At 48.8% G+C, this 17,388-nt stretch overlaps 3 protein-coding genes across 8 annotated transcripts; 1 reads left to right on the forward strand and 2 right to left on the reverse strand.

Annotated features, from left to right (window-relative positions):
* Positions 1-3,136: 3,136 nt before the first annotated feature.
* LOC123085202 (pto-interacting protein 1) lies at positions 3,137-7,407 on the forward strand. Of its 5 annotated transcripts, none has more exons than XM_044506810.1 (10): positions 3,594-4,336; positions 4,440-4,525; positions 4,624-4,742; positions 4,878-4,993; positions 5,103-5,831; positions 5,926-6,089; positions 6,186-6,265; positions 6,363-6,516; positions 6,680-6,829; positions 6,971-7,407. In XM_044506810.1, exons 1-10 carry the CDS (start codon positions 4,195-4,197, stop codon positions 7,199-7,201), a joined length of 1,971 nt encoding a protein of 656 aa, XP_044362745.1. In that variant the 5' UTR covers positions 3,594-4,194; the 3' UTR covers positions 7,202-7,407. The 5 variants fall into 5 exon arrangements, with proteins under 5 accessions (XP_044362747.1, XP_044362746.1, XP_044362745.1 ...); XM_044506809.1 differs by having other exon boundaries at positions 3,602-4,336; positions 4,437-4,525; XM_044506813.1 differs by having other exon boundaries at positions 4,213-4,336; positions 4,437-4,529.
* Positions 7,408-7,527: 120 nt separating this feature from the next.
* Positions 7,528-10,631, reverse strand: LOC123085204 (triadin). Of its 2 annotated transcripts, none has more exons than XM_044506815.1 (3): positions 10,297-10,631; positions 8,924-9,233; positions 7,528-8,833 (listed from the first exon to the last, which is right to left on the reverse strand). In XM_044506815.1, the coding sequence occupies exons 1-3, from the start codon at positions 10,384-10,386 to the stop codon at positions 7,719-7,721; spliced, it is 1,515 nt and encodes a 504-aa protein (XP_044362750.1). In that variant the 5' UTR covers positions 10,387-10,631; the 3' UTR covers positions 7,528-7,718. The 2 variants fall into 2 exon arrangements, with proteins under 2 accessions (XP_044362750.1, XP_044362749.1); XM_044506814.1 differs by having other exon boundaries at positions 8,924-9,239.
* A 4,500-nt stretch (positions 10,632-15,131) lies between these two features.
* Positions 15,132-17,002, reverse strand: LOC123085205 (NHP2-like protein 1). Its single transcript, XM_044506816.1, has 5 exons — positions 16,799-17,002; positions 16,545-16,665; positions 16,353-16,456; positions 15,552-15,683; positions 15,132-15,431 (listed from the first exon to the last, which is right to left on the reverse strand). Exons 1-5 carry the CDS (start codon positions 16,799-16,801, stop codon positions 15,405-15,407), a joined length of 387 nt encoding a protein of 128 aa, XP_044362751.1. The 5' UTR covers positions 16,802-17,002; the 3' UTR covers positions 15,132-15,404.
* Between the last annotated feature and the right edge of the window lie 386 nt (positions 17,003-17,388).

The raw sequence follows: 17,388 nt of genomic DNA on the forward strand, positions 1-17,388 counted from the left end.
AAAACTCCACCATTCAATCTTTTGACAGGAGTTTTGCACATTGTTCAACTCTGCTACCGATGCCACATAGAACACCCAAAAAAATGGAAACGTGTGTGCGTCAAGATCCGTGCGCTCGATCTAACGCCCACCGAGCGTTTTGCGCGAAAAACGATCTGAGCGGACGTCGGAACTATATCATTTTGGTTCGGGATCTTTAGGCCTCCTTTGGTTTGTAGGATTTTTATAGGAATTCTATAGGATGAGATTTGCAAAGGAAAAATTTCTTTAAAGCCCTTCGGTTTGTAGGAACGGATTCCTGTTCCTATATAGGATAGGAATCAATCCTTCACATTTTGAAGGAAAAAAACATTAGCCCAGACTCAATGAAAAAAATCCTACCCTATGAATCAAATGACATCTCTTTCTCTATAAGAATTGACATGCATGTTACCTCATTTTCTATAATTTTCCTATTCCTATAAAATTCCTATCCTATGAACCAAAAAAGGCCTTATTGTGCGCCTAGCCGTCATCCTAAATTTGTAATCTCGTAACGTGCGGATAACGCATGTATCAGATCAACATTTGTGGTGTTTGCAGGGATCGCGGTCCATGTGTTTCTTATGCGCGACGGGTGACAAACATCCGATGCGGCCATTGTTCTTACGCTCGGCGCGCGTCACCTGTTGCACTCAAATTCGCTCTTTGGATTTTGCGTGCCACGTAGACTCAGGACTTTAGTGGCAAAACACTGTCGACATCTATCTTCGTGTCATGCGTGCATTATGGTGTTTTGGACTTTGGACTTGTGTGACAAGCACGACATGCCGCTAACGTTCGGTTTGCTTAACTTAATTTGGAAGAAGAAATTATGACGAGCTTCATCTTCAAAGTGACTTTCGCTCCCGATTTCCCACGTGTTTTTCATTTTGTTTATATTTGTATAGGCGTATTTGGAGGGGTAAAAGTGGTATTTCCTGAGCCGCAGCATGATCTTTTGAAACACAGGTTCCACAATGAACTCATTCAGGTAGAGTGCTCTGAAACACGCCTCCCGTCTCGTTATTGTTTGTTTGTCAGCTGTTGAAGACGCCACTTTTTGTGCAGAAAAACACTTTTTTTTGCCCTAAATTGTACTCCCTTCATTCCAAAATAGATGACCCTATTTTATACTCTTTCCTAAATGTAAGTCTTTCTAGAGATTCCATTATGAACCATATACGGATGTATATAGACGCATTTTAGAGTATAGATTCACCCATTTTGTTTCGTATGTAGTCACTTGTTGAAATCTCTATAATGACTTATATTTAGGAACGGAGGAAGTACTAAATTTATACTAAAGTTAATACAAAATTGGATCACTTATTTTGAACGAAGGGAATACATGAACAATTTTTTCATGCCGTCAAATAGGGTAATTATCAGAAATGCTCTAACGTACATATGCATGCTGGTAATGAAAGTTACTTTCCAATGACCAGCATAACGCATGTTTCACGTTTGCAGGGATTGCGATCGAATTGTTTCTTAAGCGTGACGGCTGACAAACATCCGACGCGGTTATTGTGATTACACTAGACGTTTCCTTCGTAAGTACTTCCTTCGTAAAGAAATATAAAAGCGTTTTGATTGCTATAAAGTACGGAGGAAGTATTTGTACTCCAAACAGTTGGGTTTTGTACACTACGTGCTGGCACAATACACTGTCGCATCTATTCTATCATCGTGTCATGGAAGCCAAGTTTTTGCGTACCGGTCAGCTCTTTGTACTTGTGTGACAGGTACGACACATTCGGTTTGCTTAACTCATTTTGTCGCAAAGACTTTCGCTCCCGATTTGCTCGTGCACTTCATTCTTTTTCTTTGTAGATAGAACACGTGTATTTGTAGGCGTATTTTGAAGATGTGTTGAGTGACATGAAAGTGACATTGCGTGAACCGCCAGTCGATCGGCAGCATGATCGATCAGTGAGCGCAGATTCCAGAGTGACCCCATTCGGACTGGGTAGAGTGCTCTGAAACACGCCTCCCGTCCCGCATCTGCAGATATACTTTTTTTAAGAAAAGGTTAAACTCCCGGTCTCTGCATCAATCGATGTATGCAGTCATCTTTATTAATTATTCAATAAAGATTTAAAAAGCAAATACGTCAATTCATCTGAAGTCAGCACTCACACCTACAAACTCGATAATGTAAAGTGCTCTTATATCTAAAATTGGTATCGTCGTCGATCCATGCCGAAACTGGCCGCCGCCGCCCCGCGTCACTGCCGTAGGTCTGGCGGGCATGGACCGCTGCCCCCCCTAACCGGATCTGGCTGAGGAGAAACACCGCCGCCACCACTGCCGCACACAGACTTTGCATGTGAGTCCTCCGGCGGCGGCGGTAGGGGAGATGGCGTTGGAGAGGACCGGAGGAAGAGGAAGGGGGCGGGGGCGCTACGGTGCGGCGTGGCGGCGCCCCACGGGAGCGGGAGCGGGGTAGGGTTAAGGAGCCATCTGCAGATGTCCTGACGTGGCAATAATACAGATGGACGTAACATGAACGGATGTTGATCGTCGTTGAAAATCAACATAATACTAAACTACCAATGGTCCGCATCTGGGCATAGATCAGACATGAATTACTATTAAAATGTTGAACCAAGGAAAAGAAATTACTAAAACGAAAACGACCCGTACGAAGGATGATGCTTCCGCCGGTCAACCCTGCGTGCATGACTCAATCTGCAATGCAGTGTGCGATACGGCAGCACCAGGAACGCTAATCCCAGTGCATCTGCAAGCATTGGCATCTTCGCAACGAGGCCACAGACCAGTAACTATTTACTACTAGCAGTAGTAGGACAGTCCTACCGAAGCACCCCGTTTTACAAATTTGGTTGCCATGCGTGCGGAAAGATGAACCATGTGCCGAATGCGATTCAGATGTTACAGTCTAATAATCCCAAGAAATGCTACGACTAGTTAGTTAGATGCCTTTTTCTTTCCGAAAGAGTACAACCATGTCCCTTTTCCCCATCTTTTCCCCGTGTAGCCATGTGGATTCGGAGACTATTATCCCTCTCCTTTTCCACTCCCATTTTCCTTCCCAGTTTGTGTAGTACAAATCATCACCAACGGAGCTCCTCCCTCGGTCAATCCCCTAACCATCTTCCATCATTTTTCCTTCACCCCTCCAATCTCCTCCACCGAGAAGCTCCCGTCCCCTGCTCCTCGCCTTTCTCCGTCGCATCATCACAGATCCTGTTGCGCACACACAATACTCTTCTCCCAATTGACCATATCTATCTACCCATCCATCCCATAGCATTGCATCACCTCCACTTCGCTCTCTTTCGCTTCACCTGCGTCTGCGTGAGTGCGTGTCTCGGTCGCCGTCTCCGTTTCCTAGCCGTCGGCCTACCGGCGGCAGAAAAGACAGCAGCCAAGCAAAGCCAGCCCGCTCGCCGCCGCGGACCGCGACGACGACCGTCTCGGGCCGTTCAACCCAAGCCCCGCCCCTGCCCCGCGCGGCCTCGTGTCTTTCCTGCGGCATTCGTGGTTGGAGTGGTTGGGCGGAGCCCGCCCCCGCCCCCGCCCCGTGCCCCGCCTGCCGATGGTGACGGCCGCCGGCGTAGCGTGTCGCGGCGCCATGAAGGGTGAAATTTTATATACCATCGCCCCGGCTGAGGCCTGACAACCCAACCAGATTTTAGGTAGTTACCTCTGTCGCTTGCCGCCCGCTGCCCGCCTCCCCCCCTTCGCTCCGCCACATCTTCCGCCCGCTCGAACTCCTAGCGGTAGGATATATCTGCCGCTTCCCCCTGGCTCCTTGCGCTTGTACTGTATCTTCCTCCTCCCCGGTCCGTCGGTTCATCCCCCTCGCCCCCTACTCCCCTTTCGGCTCGAGTTAGATCATCCATCGGCTGTAAAGCGGGCGGGAGGCTTGGCTTCCGCGCGCGGGACGGGGCTCGCTTTCCGGGAGGCCGCCCCTGCGACGACAGCCGCGCCATTTTCTATTCCAGCGGAGGGAGGGGGAGGTTCCGGGTCGTAGTGGTGCTGCATTGGCTGCGGTAAGCGGGGCTCGTATCGGCCAACGGGGGAGGTCCACGGCGGTTAGTAGTTGAGCCGCCGACTGCGTGCTGTGGCGAGTGTTATCTATCGATCGCCATGGGGGGCAAGTGTGGTTCCTGGTGATTCTCTCGAGCTGCCACTGGTGGGGGGAGCATGGCGGGGGAGGGCGTCGGGCGGTGCATACTGGTGGGGCTGCACATGGACGCCGTCGGCAAGGAGCTTCTGCAGTGGGCGCTCAACCAGGCGGCCAGGAGCGGCGACCGCGTCGTCGCCGTCCACATTTACCGCAAATCCGGTAGGTACCCTGCCCCCTATCCCATCTCCTGTCCGTCAAAAACCTTTGCTTGCGTTGCAGCTCGACTCATGGCAGCATTTCCCTGTGCCTCGAATCGAAGGAGACCTGTGCAAGACGAACGCGCTGACGCTGATCAGGACGCTGGACGACTACCTGGCGGAGTACGAGGCCATCTGCAGCAAGAAAGACGTGCGTAAGCAAGCAAGCACGATGCCTTCACCGCCATTAATGTCGCTGGCGGTTGCGCTCATGTGCTGGTATTGATGGTATGGTTTCATGTCCGTCAGATCGTCCTCGTGGGGCGGGTCACGCCGGGGAGCTCGATCCAGAAGGTGCTGGTGAAGGAGGCCAAGCTCTGCGCGGCCATGGTGGTGGTGATCGGCGCCAACAAGAAGTACTCCTTCGGGTCAGTCAGTGCCGATGCTCACCTCTCACCTCCCAGCAGCAGCAATCTTGGCGTGATCCAACTGTTTGTTTTCTGCACGATTCATTAACGCACACACCAAAAGTAATCGATTATTTTACCTGTGTGCTCGATCAGTGGCTCGACCGGCCTCGCCAAGTACTGCGCCAGGAAGCTCCCGGCGACGACCAGCGTCGTCGCCATCCAGGGCGGCAAGGCCATCTTCGTCAGGGAGGCCCCCCGGCCGCCACTTGGTCAGTAGAGTACTGACTCCCGATGTTAGCTGCGAATTGATTTCGGTTGGTGAGTGGGTGATTGATTGACGGATTAAAGCGTTGGGTGGCTTCGTTCGTCGTCCTGCAGGAGCAGAGCCCAAGCCGGTGCTCCGCACGCTGCTGCACCCCAGCGTCGGCATGGAGCCCAAGGTGATCATCCCCAACCCCAACCGCCGGAGCGCGCGGTCCATGGACTTCGACGCCACGGGCTGCGGCCAGTGCGCCGCGCCGCCGCAGCCCAAGAAGCCCTGCGACGACCACGACGCCGCCGACGCCAAGGCCCTCGTCGTGCGCGTGCCGGCGCCAGAGCAGAAGCTCGGCTGGCCTTTGCTCCGGCGCGCGCCTCCCGCAGCGCAGGCCACGACGAGAGACCACGAGACGACGCGCAAGCAGTCGGTGGTGCACTGGGTGATGAGCCTGCCGCGGCGCTCCTCGCCGTCGGCGTCCCCGGAACCGGCGCAGGAGGGGCTGGCGGCCGAGCTGAGGCGGGCGCTCGCCGGCGCGCCGTCCCGGTGCCGGTGGTTCCGGTACGAGGAGCTGTACGACGCCACGAACCACTTCTCCCCCGGCAACCTGGTGGGCAAGGGCGCGCACAGCCGGGTGTACCGGGGCGGGCTGGCGAGCGGGCAGCGGGTGGCGATCAAGCTGTGCCGGGCGTCGGCGGAGGCGTCCAAGGACTTCCTCCGGGAGGTGGACATCATCACCAAGCTGCAGCACGGCCGCATCGTGCCGCTCGTCGGCGTCTGCGTGGAAGGCCCCAACCTCATCTCCGTCTACCGCTACCTCCCCCGCGGCAGCCTCGAGGACAACCTGCACGGTACGCCACCACGCTTGCACACCACGACAAACTACGCTACTGTATTTTGGCTGCGTCGATGGTCTACAGCGGCCTTGGGCATGTGATTTCGCAGGGAAGAAGAGGTCGAAGCCGGCGCTGCCGTGGGAGAAGAGGTACCGGGCGGCGGTCGGGGTGGCCGAGGCCCTGAGCTACGTGCACTCCGGCTGCTCGCGGCCGGTGATCCACCGCGACGTCAAGTCCTCCAACATCCTCCTCACGGACGACTTCGAGCCCCAGGTAGTACTGTGCTCTTAAATTCAGGAATATACAGTTTGTTTGTCTGTGTTTTGTACTGACAGACGTGAACTCTGAACTGTGTACCGACGGTGGCAGTTGTCCGATTTCGGGCTCGCGATCTGGGCGCCGTCCAGCCCGTCGTCCCTCACGCACAGCGACGTCGTCGGCACCTTCGGATACGTCTTCTTCTTGTACACAGACACGGACGAGTCTCTTTCGGTCTGAAGTGGCGCCGTGTTGGGGTGACGAAGATCAAAATCCTTGCGGGCGCAGGTACCTAGCGCCGGAGTACTTCATGTACGGGAAGGTGACGGACAAGGTGGACGTGTACGCGTTCGGGGTGGTGCTGCTGGAGCTCCTCACCGGGCGGAGGCCCATCACCGGCGACGGCTCACCGAAGGGCCACCACCAAAGTCTCGTCATGTGGGTAAGCCCTCGCGATCCCAATCAAGCCCACATAACCACCTCACTGTGTTACGTTGTTACCATATCATTGTCTTTATAAAAAAACGTTGTTATCATATCATCATGCTCGTGTAGAGAGAGAGGGGTTGTGCTGACGCGGTTGGTCTGTTTGACGTGCGTGACAGGCGACTCCGATCCTCAACGGCGGCGACATCTCCGACCTGCTGGACCCGAGCCTGGACGTGAAGCACGACGAGGTGGAGGTGCGGCGAATGGGCGTCGCGGCGTCGCTCTGCCTCGGGAGGTCGGCGCGCCTTAGGCCCCCGATATCGCAGGTCAGTCTCTCTCTCTTAGTGAGTAGCAGGCTCTTCTTCAGAAGAAGAGGGAAAATACGTCTCTCTCTATCTGAGTAGCAGGCACTTCATCTTCAGAAGAGGAAAAAATAACATTCTCGTGCCGATTGCTGTGTGTTGCAGATTCTGAGCATACTACGAGGAGAAGAGGACGCGACGAGCTTGGCGGCGTCGGAGCCGGACTGCGTGGTGGACGACGAGACCTACCCGGCGGCCAACGTGAGGTCGCACCTAGGGCTGGCGCTGCTGGACGTGGAGGACGCCGAGTCCATCTCCAGCACCGAGCACACCAACCTCAGCCCGCTCGAGGAGTACCTCAGAGAACGCTGCAGCCGATCATCCAGCTTCGATTGACCTTTGATTTTTTTTCCCTTTTCTTCTCCTTTTTGGATGAGTTTGGTTGTCTTTTGTTGAGTTACAAACTCATGTACATAACATAAACAAAGCAGGTGCCACATTTCCGGCACCCAGGGACATGATAGCCAATAGATATGCCACCCACAGAGAAAAAACAAAGTGAAAAATGGAACGGATGCCTTTCAGTGTGCCTGATGCTGTAATTCGGACACAAAGCCACGATTCCTCTCAGTTTATCTGAATGATGTATTCATTTCAGGGGTAACAAGATTGTCATACAACATTACAATAACCTTAAAACTCAAGGTTCAAGGTTGTCCGTAGATCAATTGCTTGGAAACCAAAAATAGATTAACAACACTACAGAAGGTTGCCAAATCCATCGTCCTGGAAAAGAAAAACTAGGAAACAAAGCTGGAAAACTGCCGTGGGGGAACACTATCTCCCACACCGGCACAGCTATCTCCCAACATCTCTTCTACTTCTCATCTAACCTCAGTCTTCCTACACAAACCTAAAAGGGAACAACATATGGCAACTGATACATATGAAGGTCAGGCAGATGAATAGCCCTTGGTTGCCATGAAAACTCCACCTCCATGGGCGCCAAACCATCACTTGCCTTGCAGCTGCTGTTGCTGGCATCAGGTTTCTTTGCACCGCCGAGCAACCAATCCTGGTCGCCGAGATTCCCGGTCTCCTCAACCTCCAAGGAAGGTGGATTCCAGGTAACAAAAAGATCTCGGAATTTCCTCTCTTTCTTCTCTTCCTTCTCAGCCTTGCGGCTCTTCTTACGATCAGACTTTGACTGCTTAACCTCTGGTATTTTTTCAGTCTTCCTGCCAGAGGAACAAGGCTCTTCTTTCGCCAAGGTGCTTGACTGCTGCTGTTTGATGAGGGGAGAGACTACAGGCACCTTCGGTTTGTGCAGAACGGGCTGCAGCTGCCTGTCTGGCTGGTGGGAAGAAGCAACTTTTATTGTTTCCTTCGGCAACACAGGCAAACTCTGTGGAGGAGCATCTCTTCGGAGCACCTTGGATGGCACCAGAGGATCAACCTTTTGCAGCGCCTTTGCAGGAGGAATGTCAATAACCTTGGCAGGAGGAATGTCGACTCTCTGTGCCGCCTTGGCAGGAGGAATGTCGACTCTCTGTGCCACCTTAGCAGGTGGAGGAACAACTCGTCGTGTCAGCTGCGTAGGCAAAGGATCAGCACTTCCTTTCACCTTGGCAGATGAAGGTGTAGCATTAACGGGCACCCAGGAATCTATCTTTTGCATGATCTTTGCTGAGGTTGGGGCATCTATCTTTGGTGTGATCTTCGCTGTGGTTGGGGGATCCACCTTTGGAGCAATATTTGTCATGGAAGGAACTCTTTGCAAGATCATTGCAGGGGGTTTTACATCCATTTGTTTTGGCACAGATTGGGTATCCCTCTTGATGCTTTGCTGGAAACCGGCAGCTGACTTTACCATAACATCCCTGCGAGGTTGAACTGCATTCTGCTTACTCAACAAGGATGAAGGTGTAGCCATTTGTTGGACAGGTTGTTGCGGAAGAACCCTAGAACCATCCAACATGGCTGACGGTGAATCCTGATCTCTTTTTATCTTAATGCGAAGTACCGTCCCTGCAAAATCATAATTCATGGTCAGTAACTCTAGAAGAGAATGATTACTAAAATCAACAGAAACCTAAAAATATGGCCTGAAAGCCTCACCATTCTTATTTTGACTAGGGCCTGGGAGCACCACCTTTCTTCGCTTACTGCTGTCCTGAGAGCTCTCTGGTGATCCATGTACTGTCTGAATGAAAGAAGGGGCCCCATACTCTTCTGAGAGTCCACTCTTCTCCAACTGATCAAATAGTTCTTTGGGTGCAGTTTTGGACTCCAGGCCGGCTATGCTGGTATCTTCATGCTTTCTCTTCTTATGGCTACGTTTTGAATGTTTTGTCTCACCACCACCCTGATGGGAAGCTTTCTTGTCATTCCTTTTCTCTTTCTTCTTTTCGGCCCTTTCCCTTTCTTTCTGGAGCTTCAGCCACCAGATTAATCGTCAGTTCTGATTTAGAACAGACGATGGCAATGCAATGCAGCATATTGCAGTATGGTAATGAAGTTTCAAACTTACACAAGCACACACATAAATAATGCAGCACTAACACAGAAGTGCTACAAGTTACAGTTAGAAATTAATACATGAATCTTTCCACAAATAATAATTCAGTACCCTTGATATATACTCTGTATATTCTTTACACAGTTATAGTAGAGTCAAAGGAATTAGAGCACATCAAAATTGGCACAACTACTAATGACACTACCCAGAAGACGTGTTAGCAAGCAGAGAACAGTTGACAGAAAACATAGCAATTGTGCTGCAAGGAAGTCAATTTTAAGACATCAAATTCCAGAGCAGAGACAGCAAAATAGACCACAAAGAAAACTTTAGACAAGAATACATGTACAACTCAAATGGCAAGTGTCAAGATTGTGAGACTACACACACATGAACAAAAACAAACAAGATAGCAAACAGGACAAGGCAAGTAGCGCCAATAGAACCACACATAAGTGACATCACAAAGTGAGCACACTAATTGGTGGTTAATTGGTGCTGGTAACCGAATCCAAGCAAGAGAAAGCCCAGGAAAATATGAATTTTCTCATTGCTAAATTTGGACGGATCTCCGGAAGTACTTTTCACAGAGAATTTAGTCTCAAAACTAGCAATGCGATTGACAAATCAAGACATCATGGGCGTCAATCTGGGTACAGAATCAATCAATCAAATACTGTAGGCATGTAACAATGAAACTGGAAGGCGCATCTGACAGACCACGTTTTGTTCGCATTCAGGTTATTTCCAATTTAAGCACGCAATCGAGGTTAGCAGGCTCGAGATCGGGCCGCGGGGTTAGGTCAGCAGAAACAGGCAATCGATCTAACCGACGCATCGGCGGCAAGGCTAGCCTCCCCCCGCATGCGATTCCCAAATCGCACGCGCACACCCAACAGATCTGATCGGAACCAACAGGCAAGAACACATGATCCGAGGACGTGCGTGTTGTAAATCCGATGGTTCAACAAACCTTAGCGGTCGTCTCCGCCACGGGAACGGGGGGCACGGCCACTGGGTTTCGCACGTAGCCCGGCGGCGGGTAGGGGAAGCACCTCGACATGGCGGCCGGTGTGAATCCCGCGGCGCGGCGCGCGAACCCTCGGAATCAAGAGCGCGACGGCAAGGCCCGCCCTAATCGACCGCGAACCGAAGGGAAATTTCGATTCGCGGGAGGGAAATCCGGCGGAGCGGATTGGGGCCTCTCGGCGGGAGGGATTTGGCTCTTGTGTGGCGGCTAGGGTTTCACGGGGAGGAGAGGGGAAATTTTAGCGGCGGCTACGCGAGATGGGAACGGAAGAAAAGGGTAGCCTCTTCGAGGGTCCGGGGGTTGGGCGGTATATATAGCCGGACGGGAGGTGCCCGAGTCGTGCGGGGAACTGGCGGGTCCGCCTCGCCTACCTATCGGGCCTCTACACGGAGTCGCTGACGGGTAGGGCCCAGATCCCGCGGGGCCCGGTGGCAGCGAGGGGCGCGGGCGGGGGCCGCCGCGCGGCGATGCGTGTGGGGCACGGCAAGCGGCGCGCTCTGATTGGCCAGGCCGCGCGGTGGCCCACCTAGCGGGGAGCGAGCGGGGGTGGCGTGTTCGCGTTGCACACGAAACGTGTTCGCGTGGTGGGCCCCCCCGCGGCGCGGAACCGACCTAGAAGGTTATATAGATGGTTAAAATTATCAGATTCACTGCCTACTTATGTTAAATTCATGCATGGTAAAATTGCCATGAAAATATAGAGGGTTAAAATTTGTAGAAAATTTTCCATGATTTGGACCATAATAACAAAAGAAAAAAAGCCTATGTGTGGTACGAAACTTCATATTTAAAATTGAGCTATCACGCTTTAGGTCATTAGATATTAGATAGAAAAAACAAAGAGTCTCTCTAGAGCACATATAGATGTGCCCTAGTTATTGCACATCTAAGTGACTAAATCGAGCGCAAAAAAAAAAGAAAAGGAAAAAGTTACCCACATGAATCTCCGCGTAAGATCAATGACATAGAATTTAGATGTGCAATACTTATGGCACATCTATATGTGCTTTAGCAAAACTGAAAAAGAAAATCCAAAAAAAAGTTTTAAGTTAGCATAACAGTGGGGTATGTTTGACCATAAGTTTGCTTTATATAAATGGCATGCATGAGAAACTAAATATGGCATATGTTAAAACATGAAAAGAAAATTAACGATTATGTTTCAACCTAAATTGTCATTGTTTTGTAAAGATGATGGCCAAAAATTGAATTTTTTTTTATGAAAATAGTCTCATGAAACAATTTTGCCATGTGGATATTCAAAAAATAAATTTGCCACGGTGTAAATAATTGAATTTACAATGGTTTGTGCAACATTTTTTCCATGTTCTGAAAATATAATTGACCATGGTCCAAAATATGAATTTTCTATGGTACCAAAAATAAATTTGCCATGGCCAAATATATAAGTTTTCCATGACAGAGAACAAAAAGCAATTTGTTGTGGTCCAAAAAAGAATTGTCGTCGATTGTTTGATATAATTTTCATGTATTGTTAGAAAACATGATAGAGGAAATTTTACAACACATTGTTTGATAAATTTGCCGTGCTTCAAAAAGAAAATTATAAAATGGTTAAAAAGCTTAATTTGTCGTGGTTCATAAAGTATATTTGCCATCGACTGTAAACTAAATTTGCCACAGTCTATAAAGTGAACTTGCCATGGTGCAAAAAAAATTGACATGGTCCAAAATATCATGACAAATTTGATTGCCATGGTACACAAGTTTGCTGTTAGAACTCCAGAATCTGGGGTCCACTAGTTTACAAAATGTAGTTGCCATGTGGCATAAGAAACATTTTTCAAAGTTGCCATGCGTGTGGAACAAAAAATTCATATAGCTGCCATGTGAGCATTAACATATTTTTCTGAAATTTGCCATGAGTGGGAACAAAAAAAATCCTAGAATTGTCATGTGATATTTAAAAATACTTTCTAAAATTGTTGTGTTTTGGAAAAAAAAAGATGTTTCAAAATTGTGACGTGACCATAAGAAACCTTTTCTTTTGGCCATTTGTGGAGAGCAAAAAATCCTAGAGTTGTCTTGCAAGCGCTAAAATTTCCTACGTTTGTCATGTGACTCTTAGCAACATTTCCTGGAATTGTCATGTCTTGCACACCAAATAAGCGAAAATTGCCATGTAAAACAAGTTTTTTTGCCTTGTGAAACATTACCATAATGTGTAAATTTTGTGATAGCGGCTAAGGTGTCCCGCCTTCCGAGCAGATGGTGGCTATAGTTTTTGGAGTAGACTTTGACGATCCGAGTACGATCGTGCGAGGACGTCGCGCCTTAGCAATCGCTAAACCAACTTCAAGAGGTTATTGACCACGCCAGAGCACAATCAATCTGATCAACTCCGAGAGGTGTCCCGCCTTCCGAGCAGATGGTGGCTATAGTTTTTGGTAGAGTAGACTGACGATCCGAGTACGATCGCGCGAGGACGTCGCGCCTTAGCAATCACTAAACCAACTCCGAGAGGTTATTGATCACGCCAGAGCACAATCAACCTGATCACGAGGGTCTGTTTCCTGCACGCAAACGAAGAACAAACAAGAAACTAGAATTGCAATCTGGATATTGCGAATATAAATGAACACTTTATTAATGAAGGTGGGGTTTTGTGACGTCTTTGTTTGGTCGTTGAACACAAACAAAGTACGCGAAGTTGCAGCTATGGTGAACTTTTAATCTAAACAAAACCCAAAGTCCAAACGATGCACTAAGTGTTGTATATATGGAGGAATAGGGGGAATTTCATGACCCCTTGGAGGAGGGGTCCGAAACCAACCCTAACTCCGTTTCCCCATGCATACGGACTCTAATAATAGCCTATAGTGAAGTATTTTAAAATTACATGGGCATGTCCCAATAATAAGGTGACACAACACCTATAATAGCCTTTGGATGAAATTTATGAAATGACATCTTGTATATTTTGTCCAATCCTTCATGCACTCATTATGGTGGCTTCAAAGTCCTGAAATCATCACTTGAAACTCCATTCTTGTTCCCCTTGCGCATGCCATTATCTCCATGCTTGATCTTGCTCCAATGTTCATCCTTCTTGTCCAAGCTAGGCCCTTCATTTGTAAACAAAACAAATGTATCCAATTTAGCCAGCATCATATTCTCACGAACATTAGAACTGTTATCAAGAAATGAAAGTACCCGGTAATTTAATTGGCGTGCGCGAGCTTTAGTAATTGGTCTGGTATGTATAGTGAGTGTAACGATGGTATTGATGTCTCCATCAATTTGTCATGTGACATGCTTTCGAATTTCATCAACTTTGCCAGGTAGACATTACAGAAACCTATGGACTTCCCATGTACCTAGCACAAAAATACCATGGCATGTAGAAAAACCCACAGAGAATTTGCCATGAGAATAGTAATGTTTACTTGTAATCACAGAAGGAATTTGCCATGGCAAAATGTTTTCACACACACACACACACACACACACGCACGCACACGCGCACGCGCGCGCGCACACACACACACACACCGTGTATGGAGGAGGGCAAGTGAGATGGAAGGACACTCACTGTCGCAGTTGTGGTAGGCCTCACACCGACGAACTAGCCGGTGATGCTCAATCGGCGTGCACACCACACAACGGTGTCTTGTGCTCCTTCGTGAGGAAGGAAACCACATCAGGGAGAGGGAAGAAGAGCGAATCGTCGAAACCAAACCAAGGGCAAGCGCGGGGCAGCCACATAGAGAGGAGAAGAAAGGCAAGAGAGGGAAAGGGGACCTTGACGTCGACTCCTAGATTTCTTTGATCTCGTGCATTTGCAACGTGGTGCTTGTAATTTTCCCAAGAGGTTGCTATGGCTTGGAGGCTCATCAGGTCTAACGGACTTTCGTCCTTCTGCTATGGCTTGGAGGCTCATCAGGTCTAACGGACTTTCGTCCTTCGACTCCTATAGGCGGCTTTCGCTATCGCTCCTGACTTAGTATAGAAACCGGTATAAAAGACAAGTGCCCATCCTCAACTCCAAGAAATGGGAGTGAAATTCATTCCATTCCGTATAAGTAAGTTGATATGATAGGCTTTTCGGCACCATCCTATGAAAGGCTCTCACCTAGCAGGCCTCTTTGACCCATGGCGTTGGCAGAGGAGCACGGACCAGGAACCGCACATTCGTGTCGTCGTCGACCAACGTGGCGGTATTTTCAGGGTCGTCGCCGCCACCGAATAGGTCCTCCTTGCCGTCGTCGACTTCCAGGCCAACATTCTCAATGAAGTTCGACAACTGAGTTGGAAGTGGGGGGTTAGGACGCTAGGGGGGCGGCAAAAGTACTGACCTCATTGTCAATAGGCAAGAAAGAAAACATTTCAAAGATATAAATCTATTTTTTGAAAATATAAAGGTTTTGGGGGTCTGCTAGATGAGCTAAATTCCCCAAACCAAAAACATTCCCCCATTTATTATAGTCATAAGCACGGGTCTGCTTCATTTCTCTGAAATCGAAGAGCAATCCATAACCATCCATGGGACGTCATTACAGCCATTACTCATAATACAGACCAACAGAAGTTGTTGGCTAACTAAACAGCTGATCATATTCCTTCAGGATGAGAGCAAACCAAAACGGTATGAACCTACAAGGAAATAGGAACAAGTTCCAATTCACAGGTTATAGAATCCAAATAAGACACTTCTGGATTTGACAGACAGCAATAGCAAAGCTGCAGATTATAGCAGATAGACTGAGCAGAACAAGCACAAAGATAACCCACGACATGAGCAATCGCACACAAGCAGCTAGTAGTTCCCAATTCTCAAACTCATAAACCATTACCCGTTACAACATTTGTTGAGTCTAGGGAGAAATTCAACTGCCATGACACATGTGTCTTATGGATTACACAAGTCACAAATATAAGAAGACGACATAATGGCAGCATGATTTAACATAACAGTCTTGCAAAATATAGCTGAAAAAACACAAAGACCTAGTAGACAAGACACCATCACCAGTCCAAGCCTCTGAAAAACTGTGTCGCAGAGGCCCATCACACTGAAAGGTCTTGATAAATCATATGAGAAGCTTCTCGATAGCATCCTGTGATTCACAAAATTTAAAACAGGGTCAATTTTCGGAGAAAGGGTACACACTAGGGTAAAACAATCAGGCAGTTGTATAGAAAATCAGCAGACATCAGAAGATGTGGCAAGGGATCACCTTAAGACTCTGAATGGGCTGTTTCAGCTGGCTACCCTCGTTGCTGGTCACTGAACAAGCAATGACCGGCCTGGTAACTCCACAAGCACGCCCAAGGGCTTGCTTTGAAGGGACAAAGACATATGGCACATTCTGCATCATACAACAGATGAGCTCAATAAGTTTTACTTTCATCCATTGTCACAAACACAAATAAACATTATTCATTCATGTGCAAAAGCAAAAGGAAGATGCAAAAGATTAAGTAGCAAACGGTTAAATCATGGGATGAAACATATACAACACATAAATGTCAAGATTAATGAACAACAGCAAATCAGCTCCACTGCGATGAGATTTGCAAGGCTGAGTATCAAACTATCAACAGATACACTGAACTCTGCTTCAATGTGATGAAGTACCAATGTAACAGGATGCAACAACTCACTAAAGAAACAAAATTGAAGTACTGATGTTAAAAAACACTGATTTTTCACATAAAGCCCTAGAATTTTTCCAGTAGCTGTGTGCTGATACAAACAGTTAAGAGCGGGTCCACATACACTGTTCTTAAAACTGCTCGCATGAGCAAGCCTCTTGTCTGAGTAGGCATACTCAAACTTCCAATCCTAGCGGATTGGTAACCATACAGTATACAGTATTACTAGCACATCATGTATTCTGATAACCATCAACACAGCACAGTATTACGAGCTTTATTAAACTAAAAAAACATTACACGGTCTCGCTATAACCACATCACGCAAGCTACATCATACAAATTTACAGCAATAAGATGCAGCATAAGCACAGAATTTATACCTTGTCCTCCGCAAGCAACGGGAGGTGGAGGAGGATTTCGAGCGGCTCCGTGTCAGCTGCCATCACCACGAACTCCGATATTCCCCTGTTGAGAGTCTTGGTCGCTGGGGAAAACAAAAAACACACAAATTCAGATCACGGGGATTGAAATCAACAGTTAACAACTAAGGCGCACCGCCAGGGATTGGTCACCTTCGTTGGCGCCCTTCTTGAGCTGCTTGTAGTTGGCGGCCTGCTGGACGAGGTCGAGGATCGTTATCGTCAGCTGCGAGTCCGCCAGCGGGTAGGCCTTGGGGTTGACCGTCTCCTGACTCTGCAAAGCACCCCCAAAGAAACAACAACCGGCGGTCAGCACGCGCGCGGCGGGGCTCGGCTCGATCCGCGACGGCGGAACGGGCGGAGACGAGGTACGGAATCGGGAGGAGGAGGAGGAGAGGGCTCGTTACCATTTTCCCGACGGGTTGGTCGGCTTGGAGGCGCGAGGAGGAGGAGGGGGAGGAGGCGGCCGCCGCGGGTGGGGAGGGAGCTTGGAGCTAGGGCTTTCGGGGGCGGGTGAATGGAGCTAGGGTTTATCGCGGGCCTGTGGTGGCCTCATATAGCCCGTGGGGCGGGTGGTTTCGACGGCTGCGATTGTCTTCGTGATTCTTCGTTTCCCCTTTTGCGTGTTCTGGTCTTCGCTCCTTTTCCTTGGCTGCCAAGGGCCGTCAATGAACGTCCAGCCCTTTGTCGCGCCGCCATCGTGGTTGATATTTTGAGTCCGTTCGGCTTTTTTCTACGCGAGGAATCTCTTTTTTTTTCCTTAGAGAAAAGAAAGCCAGAGTGCATCTTATTATCTGATTATTTGTCAGGAAAAAGCAATAATCAATATGATGTCGTTATAATTAAAATGGGCTTGGCCCATGTGCTTTTTCAGAAATTCTCAACTGAATCTCAAAGAGTCATGAAAAAAAATGACAAGAAGTCGCTCAAATATCAGGTCATATTAGGTAATTCCCCCCGGAGTTTGCCTCAAAAAGGAAAAAGGTAATTGCCCCGG

This window comes from Triticum aestivum, chromosome 4A, assembly GCF_018294505.1.
Source record: "Triticum aestivum cultivar Chinese Spring chromosome 4A, IWGSC CS RefSeq v2.1, whole genome shotgun sequence".
Lineage (NCBI taxonomy): Eukaryota > Viridiplantae > Streptophyta > Magnoliopsida > Poales > Poaceae > Triticum > Triticum aestivum.